General features: G+C 49.3%; 1 protein-coding gene across 1 annotated transcript; it reads right to left on the reverse strand.

The window, feature by feature from the left end:
• Nucleotides 1-1,898: 1,898 nt before the first annotated feature.
• Nucleotides 1,899-14,568, reverse strand: LOC144953272 (glycine receptor subunit alpha-3-like). The gene is made up of 9 exons (XM_078883843.1): nucleotides 14,507-14,568; nucleotides 13,403-13,533; nucleotides 10,369-10,436; nucleotides 8,931-9,151; nucleotides 6,926-7,008; nucleotides 6,309-6,446; nucleotides 4,601-4,815; nucleotides 3,645-3,785; nucleotides 1,899-2,039 (listed from the first exon to the last, which is right to left on the reverse strand). The coding sequence occupies exons 1-9, from the start codon at nucleotides 14,566-14,568 to the stop codon at nucleotides 1,899-1,901; spliced, it is 1,200 nt and encodes a 399-aa protein (XP_078739969.1).
• Between the last annotated feature and the right edge of the window lie 6,847 nt (nucleotides 14,569-21,415).

Raw genomic sequence — 21,415 nt, forward strand, 5'->3', positions numbered from 1 at the left:
GTCAACAAAAAAAACATTTTTTTCTGACCTGGACTTCTGCAGCTGTTCTAGACTAATTTCAGGGTGCTGATTCCAAATCTGATCTCAGATTTGCTCTATCACATCATTTTTATGCTATCGGCATACCCCATTTTTATTGATTTTACCCGAAATTAACTCTGTCACTTATGATTGCAAGTTGTTGCGAGTCAGTGACTGCTTTAGTGTTAAAATATGGTGCTGTATCTTTAGGATAGTGTGTTTATAATATCATCATTTTATGTAGATGTCCACATTTATTTAATATTTTTCTTCTGCAGTTTTTATTGAAAATGCAATATTTGATATCTCAAAAACCTGATGTGATAGTCAAAAACTGATGCCAGATTAGGAATCAGCACCCCAAAATTACCTTGAACCCGTTGGAATACCTTATGCCAGAAAAAGTGTGTTGACCAGTGTCACCTGGCTGCTTCCAACGTTATCCTGCGGTCTCGGGCCGATCCACCGAAACCTGCAAAACCGCTCCAAAGGCTGTAACCAGTCTGGCCATTGACACCGCCGTGTACGTGTGACATAACAAAGTAGCTATGCTTAATTTCAGTGTTAAATATGATATACACTACATTATACCCTACATCAAACTTAAACTATTAAAATTACTGCACGTATATATATCACCCCATGATGCAGAGTCTGCGACATTGGAGTGGTAAGTATGGCACAGTAAATAGGTATTTTTTTACAGCCGGTTATTTGTGTCCATTTGTATGTTTATTTATACCAATTTCACGTAGTTAACACATTTAAAACACGACAAAACCACATACACACAACACCTAAAAGCATAATGTTACGTAAAAATGCGCAAAAATTGCCGATTTTAAGTCATGATGAGGAGTGATTATCCGGGATTTTAGAAAATCTGGCGCCCCCTGAAGCCGCCGGATAATTGATGACCTCCTGTAAATAATTAATGCACAGTGCTACGGGATGCTATTAGCACGAACGATGCTATGTAAAATGAAAGTATTGTTGTTGCAGGGACTCCTCTACTTACGAACATTCGCATTACAAACTTTCACAGATAAGAACCTGTCTGTATGTCCAGTTGCCTATTTGGACCGAGAGTCGTAAGTTCAACCGCTGTGCAATAAATGGTGGTGGTGGTGGTGGTGGCATCTACATCTGCAGAACGTGAGGAACCAATGGAGTCTACATCTGCACAACGTGAAGAACCAGTGACATCTACATCTGTAGAATGTAAATAACCAGTGGCATCTACATCTGTAGAACACGAGGAACCAGTGGCATCGACATCTACAGAACGTGAAGAACCAGTGGTATCTACAGAACGTGAAGAACCAGTGGCATCTACATCTACAGAACGTGAAGAACCAGTGGCATCTACAGAACGTGAAGAACCAGTGGCATCTACATCTACAGAACGTGAAGAACCAGTGGCATCTACATCTGCAGAACGTGAAGAACCAGTGGCATCTACATTTGCAAAACGTGAAGAACCAGTGGCATCTACATTTGCAGAACAAGATGAACCAGTGGCATCTACAACTTTTCAAACCATTCCCTGTGTTTAGTGTACACGCCTTACAACATGTTTGGAATCGACAGAAGTAAAGATAGACTTAAGAACAAATAGACTTACGAAAACAGACCTATTGAACCTAACTCGTTGGTAAGTCGAGGAGTCCCTGTACTGAAGTGTAGAGGTATATAATGTAGTATAGTATTGTATAATGTGTAATAGTACTTTACATTGCCGTACAACATGTTTTGAATCTGACAGAAGTACATTTGGACTTACGAACAAATAGACTTACGAACACAGACCTATGGAATCTAACTTGTTCGTAAGTATAGGAATCCCTGCATTGATTCCCTGCGTGCACCACCCCTCGCTATCTCCCCGTCGACTGGAGGCAGAGGAGCCAATAGGCGACGTTGAAGACGGCGAAGCTGATGGGGAAAACGAATCTAGAGGCGTTGTCGATCCCCTGCGCCCGCACCATCCACTTGGCGCATCCTTCATCTGCATTGACCTAAGGGCAGGCGGGCGGGGGGGGGGGGTCACGTAATGGAAGGTGACGCTCACATTAATCCTACTTAATCGACGGAATGACTCTCGATACACAAGATAATTTTGTTGGGCTAAATTGCGTAAATATAAATGTGTTAAATTTCGATGTAAAACTTTCGTGACTGCATGGATTCATCTTCTTGGTTCTTTCGGTAAAGTCACGTAGAAGGGAAGTAATAAAATAATAAAATAAAACATAATAAAACAATTCTCACGACGTTTCGGCCACAACGCAAGCAGCCGTCCTCAGGTGAAAACCAGGTCTGTCGAGGCGACAGCGTCTGAATGACAAAAGAATATGAATATTCTTTTGTCAAGGCGCTCTTTTCCCCCCCTTCCAACCCAGCTTATATATATGCTCAAAGCACGTGTGCTGTTTCATTCAGACGCTGTCGCCTCGACAGACCTGGTTTTCACCTGAGGACGGCTGCTTGCGTTGTGGCCGAAACGTCGTGAGAATTGTTTTATTATGTTTTATTTTTATTATTTTATTACTTCCCTTATAAATGTGTTGTTAAACCCACCACTACCATCCGACACGCCAATTTGTGAGGTTTGCGACAATTAGTTACTAGTACAGCACTTAATGTTTGTGTGTTGGAGAGTAAACCCACTATAACATTGACGATTCAAGTATCATGATGGTGCTGGTTGTTATAATTACTGGCGAAACGTCGAGATACTCAAATGTTTAAATGTTGTAGTGGGTTTACTCTCCAGCACACAACTGGTGAGTGCTGAACTGGTAACGAATTGGCATGTTTTGTTGACGTGACAAATTTAATAATTGGCTGTGTCGAGTGGTGTCGGCTTTAACGACACATTTATATTTATGTGATCTCACCCAAAAACCTCCCTTATGGATAATATTGGTCGTGAAAGCCTCCTATTACTTGTTAAAGAGACTCTCGATTATCAGCGTGTGCGGTTTATCCCATTTGCAGATTAGCCACGCGAACCTGAGGTTTTCACGTATATTAATAATGCGTGGATTTTTCCCTTAAGCCCAAATTAATAATCTAAAAACAGTTATACATTGTTATTCTAGGAAATGTGTTATTACAAGTCACACAGTACTTTAAACTGAACACATATGTTGCTGCTGGGGTTAATCAGAAATCAAACGTGATCGCCTCTACATTACAGTAGTTGCCATATCTTTACGACAGTGGGTGGTGGAGTTTGATCAATGTTGATTGGCATGGCCCTGCAGTCATCCACTTAGTGGGCAGAGTTTGATGTTGATTGGCTATGGCTCTGCTGTCATCCACTTAGTGAGCAGAGTGCCCAGAGACATGCCTCCGGGCGTGTCAAGGCTTGCCCCCTTTGGGCGTGCTCAGGCTCCACTCAGTCTGTAGTAAAGAGGGGAGAATATACAAACTCCACTCACTCTGTAGAACAGGGGGAGATCATACAAACTCCATTCACTCTGTAGAACAGGGGGAGATCATACAAACTCCACTCACTCTGTAGAACAGGGGGAGATCATAAAAAACCTAGCCCCCCCCCACGCTTCCCCCTACCTCTCCCATCACCCGTTGGGGCTGGCTGTGGGTGAGAGTCTTACATGGTAGGTGGTGAGCGTTGTCTTAGCGAGGCTCCTGGCCCGCATGGCCGTCATGACGACCATGATGTACTCGAGCAGCGCGCCGAACACGAAGAAGAGGCACGCCGTCATCCACACGTCCATCGCGTTGATGTAGGAGAGCTGGGAGACACCCAGCATGCACACACCACACACACACACACAAACACACACCACACACACATAGACACACACCACACACACACACAAACAGACACAAAGACAAAGACACACAGACAGACAAGAACAACAACCGCCATTCGCCACTGAGTGGCGGTGACGTCACCACGATGCTTGTGCCAGGCTATGTGCACTTTAAGGCCACGTGAAGTGTCGAACGCCCGCTGGCAGGAGGTCTAGGGACAGACCCAGGTGCCATGGGTTGGCTGACTGAGATGACTGGTCGATGCACCACCTGTGCTCCCCTACTGTGCCAACATGCTGTGATTTAGCCGTCCGGCACTCCGCTCATTGTTGTGAGTATCGCTCCTCTACCCTCCGTTGTTGCTGGGTGGCAACTGCCTCCAACGATCCAATAGCGTCCTTCACGAGCCTCCTCCACAGAGGCCGATCTTGACACCGCTGGTACCAGTCATCGGCAAGTTCACTCAGCTCCACATCCTCATGTACCGCATCAGCTCCATCCCTTCTTTAGCCCATGCCACTTACCCACTCACTCACCCACTCACTCACCCATCAGCTCATCTTTTCTTTTGCCAATGCCACTCATCCACTCGGTCGCTCACCGACTCACCCACGGACTCACCCACTCACCCACCCATCCACCCACCCACTCACCCACCCACCCATCCACTCATCCACCCACCCATCCACCCCAGCCCGTTCTACTCACCCATTTACCCCCCCCCCCCCCCACCATATCTATCCCAAAGCCAATCCAAAGCTGCTGTGGTGCATCACAGGTGCCCCGCCATCACCTTGGGCATGGAGGATCGTGACCCCGTGCTCTGCGTGGTCATGGTGAGCACTGTGGTGATGCCCAGACCCACGCGAGCCTGGGCCACGTTCATGTTGATCCAGAAGGAGACCCAGGAGATGATGACGATGAGGATGCTGGGGATGTAGAGCTGGATGAGGTAGAAGCCCATCTCTCTGTGCAACACAAACTTGGCGTCTATGCAGGTGAAGCTACCTGGAAGAGAGACGGAGAGGCAGACAGAGAGGAGACAGAGAGAGAGAGAGAGGCATTCAGACGCAGGGATTCCGCAGGCCCTTGAGGCGGCTACTACATCACGTTGTCTGGGACAGTTGCCATCCCCGCCCGGCTCGTGGCTATGCTCCAAGCGGGCATTTGCGTTGCCTCGGTGGGAAAATCAAGAGGGTGGGATGAGAGTCCCCTGCCTGAGTGTGACCCAGGGGCTCAACAGAAATAGCAAGAGGGGGAAACGATAGAAAATTAAGGGGCAGCGATGACGCGCGGTGGCAATTGGAGCGGAAGGCAATCGTCTTCGAGAAGAAAGTTTAAAGCGGCACACAAACACATGAACACCATATTCTTGGTTCTTTCTGTAAAGTCACGTAGAAGGGAAATAATAAAATAATAAACATATAAAACAATAAACATTTCCACGACGTTTCGGCTGCAAAACAAGCGATCGTCATCAGGTGTGAAATCCACAGCAAGAAAATTAGAAAAAAGTGGCGGTTTTTTCTAACGTCAGCACCGCGGACAGCGGTTTGGCAGTTGGCCACATGGACGAGTCCATCTGTGTTCGGGGAAAGAGGGGGGACTCGTCCATCTGACCAACTGCCAAATCGCTGTCCGTGGTTCTGACGTTAGGAAAAACCGCCACTTTTTTCAAATTTTCTTGCTGTGGATTTCACACCTGATGATGATTGCTTGTGTTGCAGTCGAAACATCGTGAGCATTTTTATTGTTTTATATTGTTATTATTGTATTATTTCTCTTCTACGTGACTTTACTGAAAGAACCAAGAATATGTATCCTTGCAGTCACGAAAGCTTTAAATCAAAACATGAACACCATTCAATATATGATCATGTTTCTGCTCCGAGAGGGACTTTAGTCGTCATTGTGAAGAGCCGTGGCACTCCGAACCACCCCAGCTGGGTACACACTCCCCCCCCCCCGCAACCACCCGTCCAAAGACAAAGATCCCCCATACAGCCTGAACAGACTGCCTGGCAAGTGCTGTTAGCGGACACCTATGAAGGCTACCGGCACTGGGGCACACGAAGCGGGTGGTTGGGAATTGCTGCTGCTGCTGGTGGTGGTGGGGAGTGGTGGGTGTAGTGGTTAGCGCTACGCTGCGCGATGAACCGTGTGACCCGAGTTTGAGTCCCGCTCACGGCCAACACCAGTGACGATAATTATCTGATCCGGTCCTGGTCCTCCCCTATGTCGACTCGGCCTCAAATGAGTACCTGGTGCGGTGCGTAAAAACATTGCCACTGGGGAGACAAAGGCGGCCGCGCATGGTGCTGGCCACCCACCCCCTCGTGTGCCGTTCTGGCCTTCATAGGTGCTCGCTAACAGCACTTGCCACTACAGTCCGTTACAGGCGATACGGGTGGGGAATCTCTGTATATTTTGTTATAAATTCCCGACCCACCCAACTACCCACCCAGCCACCCACCCAGCCACCCACACCCCCGCCACCTTACCCGTGACGTATGTCTTGGTGCAGTCGCCCAACTCGGCAGTCCTCATCAGCTGGAACTGGGGCAGGCTGAGCCCGTCGGCGAAAGTCACAGCGTCCCCGGGAAGCCACTGGAACAGCAGGTCCCGGAGTGTGTAGCCGTCTAGACCATCGGCGGTGGTGGAGAGGGTGGGTTCGGGGGCAGGGGGTGAAAGAGGGGGGGGGCAGGGGGGGCAGGGGGGGGCAGAGGGGGTCATAAAGCCGTCAAAATCGCCTGCCGTTCAGTGATTCGCGTTGCAACGAGCAGCCATCTTAATGTATTGATTCAAGAAGATATCTTGGTCACACGTGTTTTGTGGGCCCTTTAATTATCGTAGGCCCTAGGCACAGTGCTTACCGTGGCCGATTGGATATCACGGCCCTGGTGGGTGGGTGGGTGAGTGGGTAAATGAGTGGATGGGTGGCTGTGTGAGTGGGTGGGTGAGTGGGTGGGTGAGTAAGTAGGTGGCTGGGTGACTGGGTGAGTAGGAAGGTCCTATGCACAGTGCCTACTACTGTGGCCTATATGAGAACACGTTCCTGCACACTCACACACAATGCAAATAATCTAAGCATCGATGGCCTCATTCCGGCAGCACTCACAGCTCTCCAGGTAGATGAGGCAGACCTGGGTGTCCATGGGGAAGTTGTGGAGGTCCATATGGCAGGAGAGAGTCAGGGACAGCCTGCAGCAGCAGCAGCACGAGAAGCATGAGCAGCAGCAACACACGTGGGTCAGAGGACAACCGACAATAACAGAGATATCATTGCACCAAATTCAACTTGCGACAACGCTGCCCCACACCCGCAGCGTTCACCACCGGAGCTGCGGTGGCCAATAAGCGGGGGACGAGGCCGAGGCTGCCACCCCAACTCCGGGGGCGGGCACTGCCACAACCCAACGGCTTCCGGGGTATTGCGGTGACGGCCGCACTGGTTGGCTACGAGCAATGGAGATAGGGGTGCGGATGCGTGCCACAACGAGGACCTCCTGATGGCCACTGGTGTTGATCTCCCAAGGGACCTGTGGGCAGTGTTGAGTCTGTGGGGCAGTGTTGAGTTTGTGGTGCAGTGTTAAGTCTGCGGGGCAGTGTTGAGTTTGTGGGGCAGTGTTAAGTCTGTGGGGCAGTGTGGAGTTTGTGGGGCAGTGGTGAGTCTGTGGGGTAGTATTGAGTTTGTGGTGCAGTGTTGAGTCTGTGGGGCAGTGTTGAGTCTGTGGGGCAGTGTTGAGTTTGTGGTGCAGTGTTGAGTTTGTGGTGCAGTGTTGAGTCTGTGGGGCAGTGTTGAGTCTGTGGTGCAGTGTTGAGTCTGTGGGCAGTGTTGAGTCTGTGGTGCAATGTTGAGTCTGTGGTGTAGTGTTGAGTCTGTGGGCAGTGTTGAGTCTGTGGGCAGTGTGGAGTTTGTGGGGCAGTGGTGAGGCGACTGGGTAGTTGGAGGCAGTCGCGTTCCAGCAACAATAGCGGAGGGCAAAGGTGGGCCACTCACAACAACGAGCGGAGCGCCGGGCGGCTTAAACAAAGGAAGTTGGCACAGTAGGGGTGGTGCATCGGCCACTCATCTCAGTCAGTCGACCCGTGGCACTTGGGTTTGCCCCGTGACCTCCTGCCAGCGGGCGTTCGACAGTTCAGGTGGCCTCAAGGTGCACATCGCCTGGCACAAGTGCCATGGTGATGTCACTGCCACTTAGTGGTGAATGGCGGTTGTTGTTTTTTATGTGGGTGTGTGCATAGGTGCTCGCTAATCTCTCTCTCCCTAATCTCCTCCATTAACACAACTGACGTGCTTGCGTGCGGGGATGGAATTCCTTTCCAGCTCAGACCCCGCTTGCTTACCCTTCACCACATATATAACGTCTTGTTGTAACAGCTCTCTCGCTCTGTTCTTCCTGGTTCAGCAGTTCCACTGCTGGATTAATTTTTCTGCCTGAGGACGACCGCTTGTGTTGCGATCGAAACGTCGTGATATGTGATTTTTTATTTTACTTTATTTTTCTACCTACGTGAATTTACCGAAAGAACCAAAGAGTATACGGGGGATCTTTGTCTTTCTGTGTGTGTGAGAGTGCCACGTGGAAGTGTAGTGGTTAGCACTACGCTGCGCTACGAACCCGGAGACCCGAGTTCGATTCCCGCTCACGGCCACCACCAACACCAATGTGGCGATTATCTGAACCGGTCCTGGGCCTCCCCTAGGTCGACTGAGCCTCAAATGAGTACCTGGTGTAGCGGTGTGTAATAGTGAACATCGCCCATTGGGAAGCCAAAGGCGACCGGGCATACTGCTGGCCACCCACCCCTCCTGTGTGCCACGGTGCCGACCTTCATAGGTGCTGCTACTCGCGACTAACAGCACTTGCCCCGACCTGTCTATTAGAGGCTACACGGGGGATCTTTGTCTGTATCTACCTTCATAGACGCTGATGCTACTTACAGCACTTGCCCCGAAAGTCTGTTAACAGGCTACACGGGGGATCTTTGTCTGTGTCTACCTTCATAGGCCCTACTGCTACTCCTTCCTTCGAACAGCACTTGCCCCCCCCAACAGTCTATTGAGAGGCTACAGGGGAGTGGAGAGGGAATCTTCGTGGTCGTCTCGTGTGGGCCACCACCGCAGCGAGTAGAAGATATCCCCGTTGCTGTAGACGGTGATGCGGCGGTTGTCCGTGGTGACGGAGTGGAAGCTGCCGCTCATCTCGTTGGAGAAGAAGAGGTCGGGCCTCCAGATGGAGCCGATGATGGAGCTGTCGAGCGCGAGGCTCCGCCTGGACCCCGTGTAGCTCAGCCGCGGGTCGTTCCAGATCTGCCGCATGAAGATGGACACTTTGTAGTCCTGGCGGGAGGAGAGGTTGGTACGTTTTAGAGGTCTGTTCTTAAGTCGATTTGCTCCAACTTTGCTCTTGTCGATTCCAAATTTGTTGTATGGCATGTGCAATATTAATATACATTATACACTACTTTGCTACAGTATATACGACTACACAACATTATATACTACACTACTATATACTACTACACAATATTATATACTACACTACTATATACTACTACACTACATTATATACTCCACTACAATATACAACTACACTACATTATAAACTACACTACTATATACTACACTACATCATATACTACTACACTACAATACTTACAAATGAGTTAGGTTCCAGAGGTTTGTTCGTAATTCGATTTGTTCGTAAGTCCAACTTTACTCCTGTCGAGTTCAAACGTGTTGTACGGCATGTACACTAAACACGGGGGATGGCATTAAAAGTTGAAGAATCTCATGTAGATGCCACTGGTTCTTCATGTTCTGCAGATGTAGATGCCACTGATTCTAGATTTGAAGCTTTCGTGACTGCAAGGATTCATACTCTTAGTTCTTTCGGTAAAGTCATGTAGGTAAAAAATGAAATTAAAATTAATAAAAAATAAAATACTAAAATCACGACGTTTCGGAGGCAACACAAGTCTCCGTCATCAAGTGATGCAGCAAATCTGGCTGTGACGGTCCCACCTGATGACAGAGACTCGTGTTGCCTCCGAAACGTCGTGATTTTAGTATTTTATTTTTTATTATTCTCAGGTTTTTTCGGTAAAGTCACGTAGGTAAAACATTAAAAGTAATGAAAGTAAAATAAAACAAAACAAAAATAAAAATAAAATTCACGACGTTTCGGAGGCAACACAAGTCTCCGTCATCAGGTGGGACCGTCACAGCCAGATTAGCTGCAGCTAATCTTTACCGAAAAAAACCTGAGAATATGAATCATTGCAGTCACGAAAGCTTCAAATCTAGAATTATTTTTTATTAATTTTAATTTCATTTTTTACCTACGTGACTTTACCGAAATAACTAAGAGTATAGATGCCACTGGTTCTTCATGTTCTGTAGATATAGAAGCCACTGGTTCTTCACGTTCTGTAGATGTAGAAGCCACTCACCTTCACCACTCACCCTCACCGTTCAACCTTCACCGCTTACCCTCACCCTTACCACTCACCCTCACCACTCATCCTCACCACTCACCCTCACGGCTCAACCCTCACCATGGTTGTTTCTGATATGGATCCGAAGTTTTCGATGAAGATGCTGCAGTTAATCACTGTCGGAGCCCCTGCATGCAGACACAGCGCGGCACGCAGCGTTACTACAACCACAACCACTACTACAATCACTACTACAACAACAACTACAAAAACTACAATTATTACTACAACCACTACTACAACCACAACTAGCCCTACTACAACCACTACAAGCACAACTAGCATGACTATAACCACTACTACCACAACCACAACTACCACAACTATGACTACTATAACAGCTACAACCACTACTACTACAACCACAACTACCACTTTTGTGGATGCACCAGCATCGGTGCATCTACAAAACATCATGGATGCATGCCGGGTCCACGCAATAACATCTCAAGGACTATATAGTGACGAAACACCAGATGTGGGCCCATTTCTTTGCAACCAGGACCTACCTTGGAGCCGATCTGCCCACTAACCATTGACTCGTCATCTGTAAGATGTGCCTGCCATTATTCCACTCTCGTGGTGGGTGTACATCTAGGACCCAATTTAAACCCACAGTGGCCTGGTCTCAGCGAGCTGATGAAAGTTGCAAGCGAGAATTTCATCATCGCTTGCGGCTGGGGTTGGCATCGTCCCTAACTCCTCTGATGCCGAGGGGAAATGGGCGAGGTTTAGGACTGTGACTCATGCAGCTGCAATGGCTGCTTTGGGTACACGGTCCAGACCTCATCAGAGACCCTGGCTGACAGAGGAGGTGTTCAGGCTGGCTGAGAAAATGTGACAGGCCCACTCTCACGTCTACAGAATCCTACGTCAGAGAATGAGGATGCTTACCACAGCCTTCGCTCAGAGGTTCGGAGAGCCGCGAGGCACTGCAAGGATGGGTGGTGGTCGCGGGTTGCTGAGGAGATGGAGTCTGCCTCAGTAGCCCGCGATCACAAATCACTCTTTAACTACATAAAAAAAGTAACTTGTAGTGCCACACATATCACCATCATTACGGGAAAGAAAGGTGATCTGATCTCCGACCCCCAGGAACAGGTTTGCAGATTTGCTGAGCGTTTCTGTGAGGTCTTGGGGGATGGGGGATTCCTCAGCCTGGAAAACATCATGGAGCAAAGTGGGGATGACTCTGCTGAGGCTGCAGTGACTCAAATATTGGAAGAAGTCACTTTAGTGGCTGGCTGAAGTGGAAGTACAGTAGATGATCCAGAGTCCGAGACCAAAAAAGCACCGGGCAGAGATTATCTCCCAAGTGAAATGCTGAGGGAGGTTGGCGTTTGTGTGCAGACTGCCCTACATGACATCATAATAACAGTCTGGATCACTGGACAGGTTTCCGAAGGATTGGAAGGATGCCCTTGTGGTCCCCCTTTTTAAGAAGGGAGACCGCATAGACTTTAACAACTACAGGGGCATCTCCCTCCTCAGTATGCAAGGAAAGATCGTGGCAAGGATTATTCAACATCGCCTTGCCAGGCACGCTGATGAGATGCTTACAGAGTTATTACTCTGTGTTGTATTACATTACATTTCGATATTTTACTAGGTTATTTAATTTTAGTGTCCTTCTCCTGATTTTCAGGCTTGCTTGCCGTGCCATCGTACTTGCAGCACCACGTCTGTTGACCACTCATTGATATGCTAATTTTTTCTCTAACCCCCCTCCCTCTCTCTGCCTCCGCCCCCCCTCTGTCTATTTAAGGCCACCCCACAGAGACGATCACCCCTGTTCACTTTGGGGTGCGATACGGATGTCCTCTATTTAACATCTGTTTAGACCACGTAGTTCATACCGGAGGCATTTTCATCTGGTACAGGTACAATGGGAGGCTGATCGATGCCCGAGTGCAGTCAAGGGATGGCTCCGTATTGGTCAACCATGTTACGTATGGCGATGATCTGGTGATTGCTGCTCACTCAGAGGATGAGTTGGAGGTGCTGCTGCTGAACCTAAAGAGTGTCACTAAGAGGTGGGGCCTTACCATCAGCCCCACCAAATCTAAGCACCTGCCTAGGTATTTCGTGCCACAAAACACTCCACCCCCACAACTCCCAATTGAAGGGGCAGTTGTGGAGATAGTGGAGAGTTTCCCACACCTGGGCAGTGTACTCATGATCGGCTCCAGTTTGACAGCAGAGGTCTCACTCCGAATCAGTCAAGCAGCATTATCTTTTCATCGGCTGTGTAACACTGTGTGAACACGCCTAATGGAACATCTTCGCCGGTTATAAACATTTAGGCTGGCCTGCCTACGATCCATCCTGGGTTTAACCAGGTTGGATTGTGTGAGGAGCTCACAAATCCTTAAAAGATCTTGGCAAAATCCCATCGGTGAGCTCCTCCAGCAGGCAAGGCTGCGTTAGCTGGTCATGTAGCCCGCATGGCCAGCCACCACATGCCTAAACAGCTTTTGTTCGGCTGGATATTGAAGAGATGGAGCGATGTGGTACAAGAGGATGTGGAGCTGAGTGCACTTGCCGATGACTGGTACCAGTGGTGTCCAGATCGGCCTCTGTGGAGGAGGCTCGTGAAGGGCGCTGCTACTGGGCAGTTGGAGGCAGTCGCGCTCCAGCAACAATTGAGGACAGAGGAGCGACGCTCACAACAACGAGCGGAGCACCGCGTGGCTAAAGCACAGAAAGTTGGCACAGTAGGGGGCACAGGTGGTGCATCAGCCAGTCATCTCAGTCAGTCGACCCGTGGCACCTGGGTCTGTCCCGTAACCTCCTGCCTGCGGGCGTTCGACACTTCACGTGGCCTCAACGTGCACATAGCCTGGCCATTTTGACGTCACCGTGATCGTTTCGATGGTGATTTTGAAGTGATAACGGTGATGGTTGAGGTGGTGGTGATAGTGGCGGTTGAGATAGTGATGGCAGTGGTGGTGGTTGTGGTGACAGCGGCGATGGTGGCGATTGAGGTGGTGGTGAGGGTCTTAGTGGTGGTGTCGGTAATGGCAGTGATGGTGCGAGCGGTGGTTGAAGTGGTGATGTCGGTGATGGTGACAATGGAGATTCCGAACGGACTCACCGCCGAAGTTGGGCCGTACTCGGTAGTCATATCGAGACGTCTTGCCGATCAGACTCTCCAGTAGCTCCGATGGCGACAGGTTGCTGCTGTTGCTTCTGCTGCTGGAATTGTTGACTTCATCAGCCACCGAGCTGCGATCGATGAATTAAAGAGGAATCACGAGCCAGTGGAGTGAGTGAGCGCACCTCTGGTTCATATGTTAATATATTTGTAATGTGAGGGTATATCCGGGTGGTTGATTGATCACACCTCGTTACGATGATTGGCTCTACCGGTCCTGGCCCATAGCCAATGGGGAGAAGTCTAGGGGCGTGGCCCTGACGTAATGGGAAGGTGACATCTGCAAGTAGATGATTGGATCTGCTGGCTTTAGCCACAGCCAATGGGGGGACGAGTCAGGGGCGCGGTCCTGGGATCGTACGATGGAGTCTGGAAGATTCCATGGAGGTTAACCAGGACTGGTGGAAAGGTACCACGTGACCCGGGTATTAAAAGGGGTGGAGACAGACAACACGTGGTCAGATCTGGAACGAACGAAGGGTGAGGCCACGCTGGAGCGGGGGTCCAAGCCTGCCACGTGGCAGCACGAGTCTCTCTCCCTATCACGCTGTCTGTTATCAGCGTGAAGGAGTAAGACAGGAGTAGAATTTATATGAGGAGTGTTGTGAACGAAAGACAAATAAAGACCCTCATTCCAGAAGTCGCTTCCACGACCTTTATTACATATTTATAGAGGCGCTGCCATTTTCTCAGCAGCGAAGGCTGCTGCTGGGTTTCGCAAATCCAGTTGATCACTGACTCACCAACCCAGATGATAATGGCGATCATGATGATGATGGTGATGATGGTCATGATGATAATGGTGATTATGATGATGATGGTGATATTGATGGTAATGATGATGGTTATGAGGGTGATGGTAATGATGATGATGGTTATGAGGGTGATGGTTGTGATGATGATAATGGTAATGATGGTTTTGATGATGGTGATGATGATGGTTATGATGATGACGGTTGTGAGGGTGATGATGGTGATGACGATGGTGATAATGAAGGTTATGATGATGGTGATGATGATGGCACGGGGCGTGTGGCGACTTGCCTGCAACAGAGCCCCGCCAGCCAGCAGTGGAGAGAGAGCGCAGCCACCTTCCAGTGAGCCATCTCACCCAGTCCTGATAAAGACAAATATTCCCCAGGTAGCCTTAACAGACTGTAGAGGCAAGTGCTGTGAGACATGGCGAGTAGCAGCAGCGCGTATGAATGCCGGCACCGTGGCACACGAGGGGGTGGGTGACCAGCATCATGCACGCCCGGCCGCCTTTGTCTCTCTTGTGGCGATGTTTACACACCGCACCAGGTACTCATTTGATGCTGAGTCGACCTAGGGGAGGAGGCACAGAATTCGGGTGGCCGGGATCGTAGCGCAGCGCTAACCACAACTACACAACCACTCACTCACACAACCACCAACAACCACCACCACAACTACACAACCACTCACTCACACAAACATCACCAACCACCACCAACCACGACCACCACCACAACTACACAACCACTCACTCACTCAAACACCACCCCCCACCACCACCAACAACCCATCACCACCACCCACCCACCACCCATCACTATCCACTATCACCACCCACCACCACCCACCCACCACCACCAACCACCCACCACCACGTGGATTAGAGCGCACACGCAGGATAGAGACGTCATAATCATCACCACGTTGATCTCCATCCAGCAGTGGATAGACCATGGTGGTGGTGACGATGGCCGGAGGAGTCTCGGGTTCATGAGTGGGGGAGAGACGCTGGGAGAGACGGCGGTGGCAGAAGCTGCACTGAGGCCCTGACAGTGCTGAGGTCGTGATGGTGGTGGTGGGTGTGATGGTTGTGGTGGTGGTGGGTGTGATGGTGATGATGGTTGTGGTGGTAGTGATGGTGATGATGGTGGTGATGGTGGTGGTGATGGTGATGATGGTGGTGATGATGGTTATGGTGGTTGTGATGATAATGGTTGTGGTTGTAGTGATGGTGATGATGGTGGTGGTGGTGGTGGTAATGATGATAATGGTTGTGGTGGTGGTGGTGATGGCGATGATGGTGTTGGTTACTACACAACTACAACTCAACAACTACAACTCAACAACAACTCAGCAACAACAGCAGCTACAACCCGGGGATACACCGGAGCTGGTTGCGAAGATTCTGCGGCCCGCATCAGGAACGGGGGGAGACCGCGCAGACCCGGGGAGGTACAGCGGAGGGGCTGGGGGTGCGGATTAATCTCAGCTAGTGAGTGAGTAAGCTAGTGAGTGAGTGAGCTAGTGAGTGAGTGAGCTAGTGAGTGAGTGAGCTAGTGAGTGAGTGAGCTAGTGAGTGAGTGAGCTAGTGAGTGATAGAGTGAGTGAGCTAGTGAGTGAGCTAGTGAGTGAGTGAGCGAGCGAGCGAGCGAGTGAGTGAGCCAGTGAGTGAGCTAGTGAGTGAGTGAGTGAGCGAGCGAGCGAGCGAGCGAGTGAGTGAGCGAGCGAGTGAGCTAGCGAGTGAGTGATAGAGTGAGTGATAGAGTGAGTGATAGAGTGAGTGATAGAGTGAGTGATATAGTGAGTGATAGAGTGAGCTAGTGAGTGAGTGATAGAGTGAGCTAGTCAGTGAGTGAGTGAGTTGGTGAGTGAGTGAGCTAGTGAGTGAGTGAGCTAGTGCGTGAGTGAGCGAGTGAGTGAGTGAGCGAGTGATAGAGTGATAGAGTGACCTAGTGAGTGAGCTAGTGAGTGAGCTAGTGAGTGAGCTAGTGAGTGAGCTAGTGAGTTAGTGAGCTTGTGAGTCAGTGAGTGAGCGAGTGAGTGATAGAGTGAGTGAGTGATAGAGTGAGTGAGTGATAGAGTGAGTGATAGAGTGAGCTATTGAGTGGTAGAGTGAGTGATAGAGTGAGCTAGTGAGTGATAGAGTGAGCTAGTGAGTGAGTGAGCTAGTGAGTGAGTGAGCTAGTGAGTGAGTGTGCGAGTGAGTGAGTAGTAGAGTGAGTGATAGAGTGAGTGATAGAGTGAGTGAGTGATAGAGTGAGCTAGTGAGTGAGCTAGTGAGTGAGTGAGTGAGCGAGTGAGTGAGCTAGTGAGTGAGCTAGTGAGTGAGCTAGTGAGTGAGTGTGCGAGTGAGTGAGTGGTAGAGTGAGTGATAGAGTGAGTGATAGAGTGAGTGAGTGATAGAGTGAGCGAGTGATAGAGTGAGTGATAGAGTGAGTGATAGAGTGAGCTAGTGAGTGAGTGAGCTAGTGAGTGAGCTAGTGAGTTAGTGAGCTTGTGAGTCAGTGAGTGAGCGAGTGAGTGATAGAGTGAGTGAGTGATAGAGTGAGTGAGTGATAGAGTGAGTGATAGAGTGAGCTAGTGAGTGGTAGAGTGAGTGATAGAGTGAGCTAGTGAGTGAGTGAGCTAGTGAGTGAGTGAGCTAGTGAGTGAGTGAGCTAGTGAGTGAGTGTGCGAGTGAGTGAGTAGTAGAGTGAGTGATAGAGTGAGTGATAGAGTGAGTGAGTGATAGAGTGAGCTAGTGAGTGAGCTAGTGAGTGAGTGAGTGAGCGAGTGAGTGAGCTAGTGAGTGAGCTAGTGAGTGAGCTAGTGAGTGAGTGTGCGAGTGAGTGAGTGGTAGAGTGAGTGATAGAGTGAGTGATAGAGTGAGTGAGTGATAGAGTGAACGAGCGAGTGACCGAGTGAGTGATAGAGCGAGCGAGCGAGAACGTCTATCACGTACACACAGGGGTTGCGTTGTACCGCGTTATCTCTCTGTCCCGAGGCCCTTTGTCGGCTCTGACTTTATAATCTCCCCCCGCACGCCTCGCCACCGAAGGGGCAATTTATCCCGTTAATTGAGCAAAGCTATCCTGTGACTCGGCTCAAGCGAGCGGGGATTAACTTCCCTCCGCCCGCTTAGCGCGACATTTCGACTGCTCAGCAGCGGGAGCGTGGGGATGATGTTTCAACGCGAACACCACACCGCGGGCTGAAAACCCGCTGATGGTGAGAAAAGCGAGCGGCAGAAGAGCCATTTGCCCCTTTAATTATCCCCCCGCCCCCTCCTCCACACACGCTAACGCCCAGGCCAGAGCTCTGCTCACATCAAAGCTTCCATAACTGAAAACTAAAATATTTTGTTTGTATCTGACCCGGGTGTAAAGGACCCCCATCGAGATGTGAGTTTGATTGATGTTGATTGGCTGTGGCTCTGCTGTCATCCAGTCAGTGGGCTGAGTTTGAGTGATGTTGATTGGGTGCAAGGCTTCAGTCAAGGTTAAGAAGAACCCCTGCTCTAGAAGCAGTATCCAGCAGCATCCCAATGACTCCACACGTGTGGTAGCGGTGACGATGATGATGGTGATGATGCTACGCCATGGCAGCCGTACGTACGACCGCTGATTCATTTCGTCACATTCACATTTATCCCGGCCCGTGCCTATTTAAGACCGAAACAGGAGGGGGAGGATGTCTCCACAACTCTGGCTGTCACCTGATGATGCTACTGGCTGTTGTGTGGTTGATGCTGTTGCTGTGGTTGTTGCTGTTGTGACTGTTGTTGTTGTGATTACTGGCGAAACGTCACGGTACTTGAATGTGTAAATTTTGTACTGAGTTTACTCTCGAACATAGACTACACTATACACTACGCTATACACTACACTATACACTACACTAGAATGTGTAAATGTTGTAGTGAGTTTACTCTCCAACACACAACCAGTTCGTGCTGAACTAGTATACTACACAATACACTACACTATACACTACACTATACAATACACTATATATTACACTATACACTACACTATAATTGTAAATGTTGTACTGAGTTTACTCTCCAACACAACCAGTTAGTGCTGAACTAGTATACTACACTATACACCACATTATACACTACACTATACACTACACTATACACTACACTAGAATTGTAAATGTTGTACTGAGTTTACTCTCCAACATACAACCAGTTAGTGCTGAACTAGTATACTACACTATACACTACACTATACACTGTACTACACACTACACTATACACTACATACTACACTATACACTACACTAGAATTGTAAATGTTGTACTAAATAACGCGATCTAAACACAAAAACGTTGATTATGAATGTTGTACTGAGTTTACTCTCCAACACACAACCGGTTAGTGCTGAACTAGTAACGAATTGCACACGTTTTGCTCACGTGACAACCCGCTTACTAATTGGTTGTGCCGGGTGGTGGCGGGTTTAACAACACACATTTATATTTACGTAATCTAACCCAAAAACCTCTATTGCGCGTATTCCTACTCGCGCTGCGATGTACATTCTGTTCAACTCGATCGCGTTATATCCAATTCGCATCCGCGTTATAACAAGCACATGTTTCCTATGATATACAACGTCTGTCGCGTTATATCCAATTGACATTCACCTTATAACAAGCACATCTTGCCTATTATACAACATCCGTAGCCTTATATCCAATTGGCATCCGAGTTATAACGAGCACGTGGTCTCTATAATACAACATCCGTCGCGTTATATGCGATTGGCGTTGTGAAAACTACCACGCAGTGTTACAGGAGAGAACGGACTGTTGCGTGCAAATTACATTCGTACATGCCCGTACGAAAGCTCTCGGCCTAAATTGTATTACTACTATTACATACGCGACTCAGCAAACCATGTCAATGACCTTTGCCGCTACAGGTCTAGACACCTGTATCATCGCGTGCGTGACTCATCAAGTGACGGCACGATGTTTCTTAACCGCCCTCATAATACCCGGCCGTGATGATTGATGGTGATGATGGTGGTGGTGCGTTTCTGTGCATTGTATGTCGACACATCCTAACACCCGTCACGCCCGTGCCGTACGTACCGCAGCATCGTCAACGGGGTTTTCGAGTGCTCGAGTCTGGTCTGAACTAAGCAGCTGCGGAAATGAATCAAGGGGATTTGGGATGGTGGTCTCGATTGCATGAGTCGGGGAAGTGAATCGGTGGGTGGGTGGTTGAGTCGGGTGAGTGAGATAGTGACCGAGTGAGTGGGTCATTCTGGTAGGAACCACCTGGTTCCACCAGCCCACAGGGGATTATTGTGTCCGTCCGTCGTGCATCCAAAAATGGGAGGGGTGGGGCTGGGTGGAGAGAGGAGGGTGGGGAGGGGCTGGGTAGGGAGGGTGGGGCTGGGTGGGGGGTGGGAGGGGTAGGGCTGGGTGAGGAGGGGCTGGTCACCCCGTGGTGCCCTTATAAAACTCAACGTTTAACCTACTCACGCCGGCTTGTGCCCATCCTCACAGTCGGGCATATTTGTGGAATACACCACGCCGCCGTTGACCCTGGTCATTGCCCGAGCAACCCAACGTTCCTACCAGCTCCCTCCGCAGGAATGTGTTTGATGAAGTGAGATGGTGGGTGAGTGAGACGGTGGGTGAGTGAGATGAATGAGATGGTGGGTGAGTGAGATGGTGAGTGACTGAGTGGGTGAGTGAGATGGTGGGTGAGTTATATGGTGAGTGATTGAGTGGGTGAGATGGTGAGTGAGTGGGTGAGAGAGATGGTGAGTGACCAAGCGGGTCAGTTAGATGGTGAGACTGTGGGTGAGTGGGTAATTGATGGAGTCAGATGGTGGGCGAGTGCGTTATTGAGCGTGAGTGGGTACCATGAGTGTACTATGAGTGTACTTTGTTTAACTGGGTTCGAACTCAACAGACGATGGTGGTGATGATAGTCCCATCTGCAAGAGCAAGTCATTCTCTTAAATACCTGACTCGAGTTTCGATTTAAAGCTTTCGTGACTGCAGGGATTCATCTTCTTGGTTATTTCGGTTAAGTCTCACAGACACATACACTCACTCTCACACTCTCAGACTCACACACACACTCACTCTCACACACACATACACTCAATCTCATACTCTCACACACACACTCTCACCCTCACACTCTCAGACTCACACTCACTCACTCACCCTCACACTCCCAGACACACACACTCACTCTCACACTCTCAGACTCTCAGACTCACGCACACTCACTCTCACACTCTCAGACTCACACACACATACATTCACTCTCAGACTCACACACACACTCACTCTCACACTCTCTTCTACGTGACTTTACCGAAAGAGCCAAGAAGACCTGACTCGAGTCTTTCACTCTCTCCTTGCCCAACCTCACCTCACAGCTCCTTCCGTGCCCCTTCCTCTCGTCCTCTTCGTTCCCAATCTACTCTCTTTGTGCCTCCATCTCCCTGTGCCCAATCCCGTTGCAGCCCTCCAATGGAATTAACTTTCCCTGTACACTGAGCAGCACTAACCAGACTCAACACTGCCTATAGACGCAACACTTCTCATAGACTCAGCGCTACACCATAGACTCAACATTACCCAAAACTCTACATTTCTCATAGACTCAACACTGTAAATAGACGCAACACTTCCCATAGACTCAGCACTACCCCATAGACTCAACACTGCCACCCATAGACTCCAACACTACCACCCATAGACTCAACACTGCCACCCATAGACTCACCACTGCCACCCATAGACTCAACACTGCCAACCATAAACTCAACACTGCCACCCATAGACTCAACACTGTTCATAGACTCAACGCTGCCCATAGACTCAGCACTGCCCAGACTCAACACCGCCCATAGACTCAGTACTGCCCATAGACTCAACACTGCCACCCATAGACTCAATACTGCCACCCATAGACTCAACACCGCCACCGCCCATAGACTCAGTACTGCCACGCATTGACACAACACTGCCACCCATAGACTCAACAGTTGTATATACAATAGTCAGACCCTAAAATAGCAACATTCGTACGGAATGCGTTTCCAAAAAAAACATCTGCGTATCAAATGGTCAGAAGCATCAACGATCGGCTCTCCCGATCACGTGATCAAATAATACTTACAGGCTAACCCACAACAACCGTATCGATGTCAGCATACGTGTGCATGTAAATGATCCTC

The sequence above is a fragment of the Lampetra fluviatilis genome, chromosome 73, assembly GCF_964198595.1.
Source record: "Lampetra fluviatilis chromosome 73, kcLamFluv1.1, whole genome shotgun sequence".
Lineage (NCBI taxonomy): Eukaryota > Metazoa > Chordata > Hyperoartia > Petromyzontiformes > Petromyzontidae > Lampetra > Lampetra fluviatilis.

What these genes read in the sequence shown, in the direction of transcription:
- LOC144953272 (XM_078883843.1), bottom strand. Translation starts at nt 14,568, where the DNA reads ATGGCTCACTGGAAGGTGGCTGCGCTCTCTCTCCACTGCTGGCTGGCG. An exon ending in GATATCTTCTACTCGCTGCG is followed by an intron (nt 7,009 to 8,930) that starts GTGGTGGCCCAC and finishes CTGCTGCTGCAG; the next exon opens with GCTGTCCCTGACTCTCTCCT. An exon ending in CACCAAGACATACGTCACGG is followed by an intron (nt 4,816 to 6,308) that starts GTAAGGTGGCGG and finishes TCTCTCTTCCAG; the next exon opens with GTAGCTTCACCTGCATAGAC.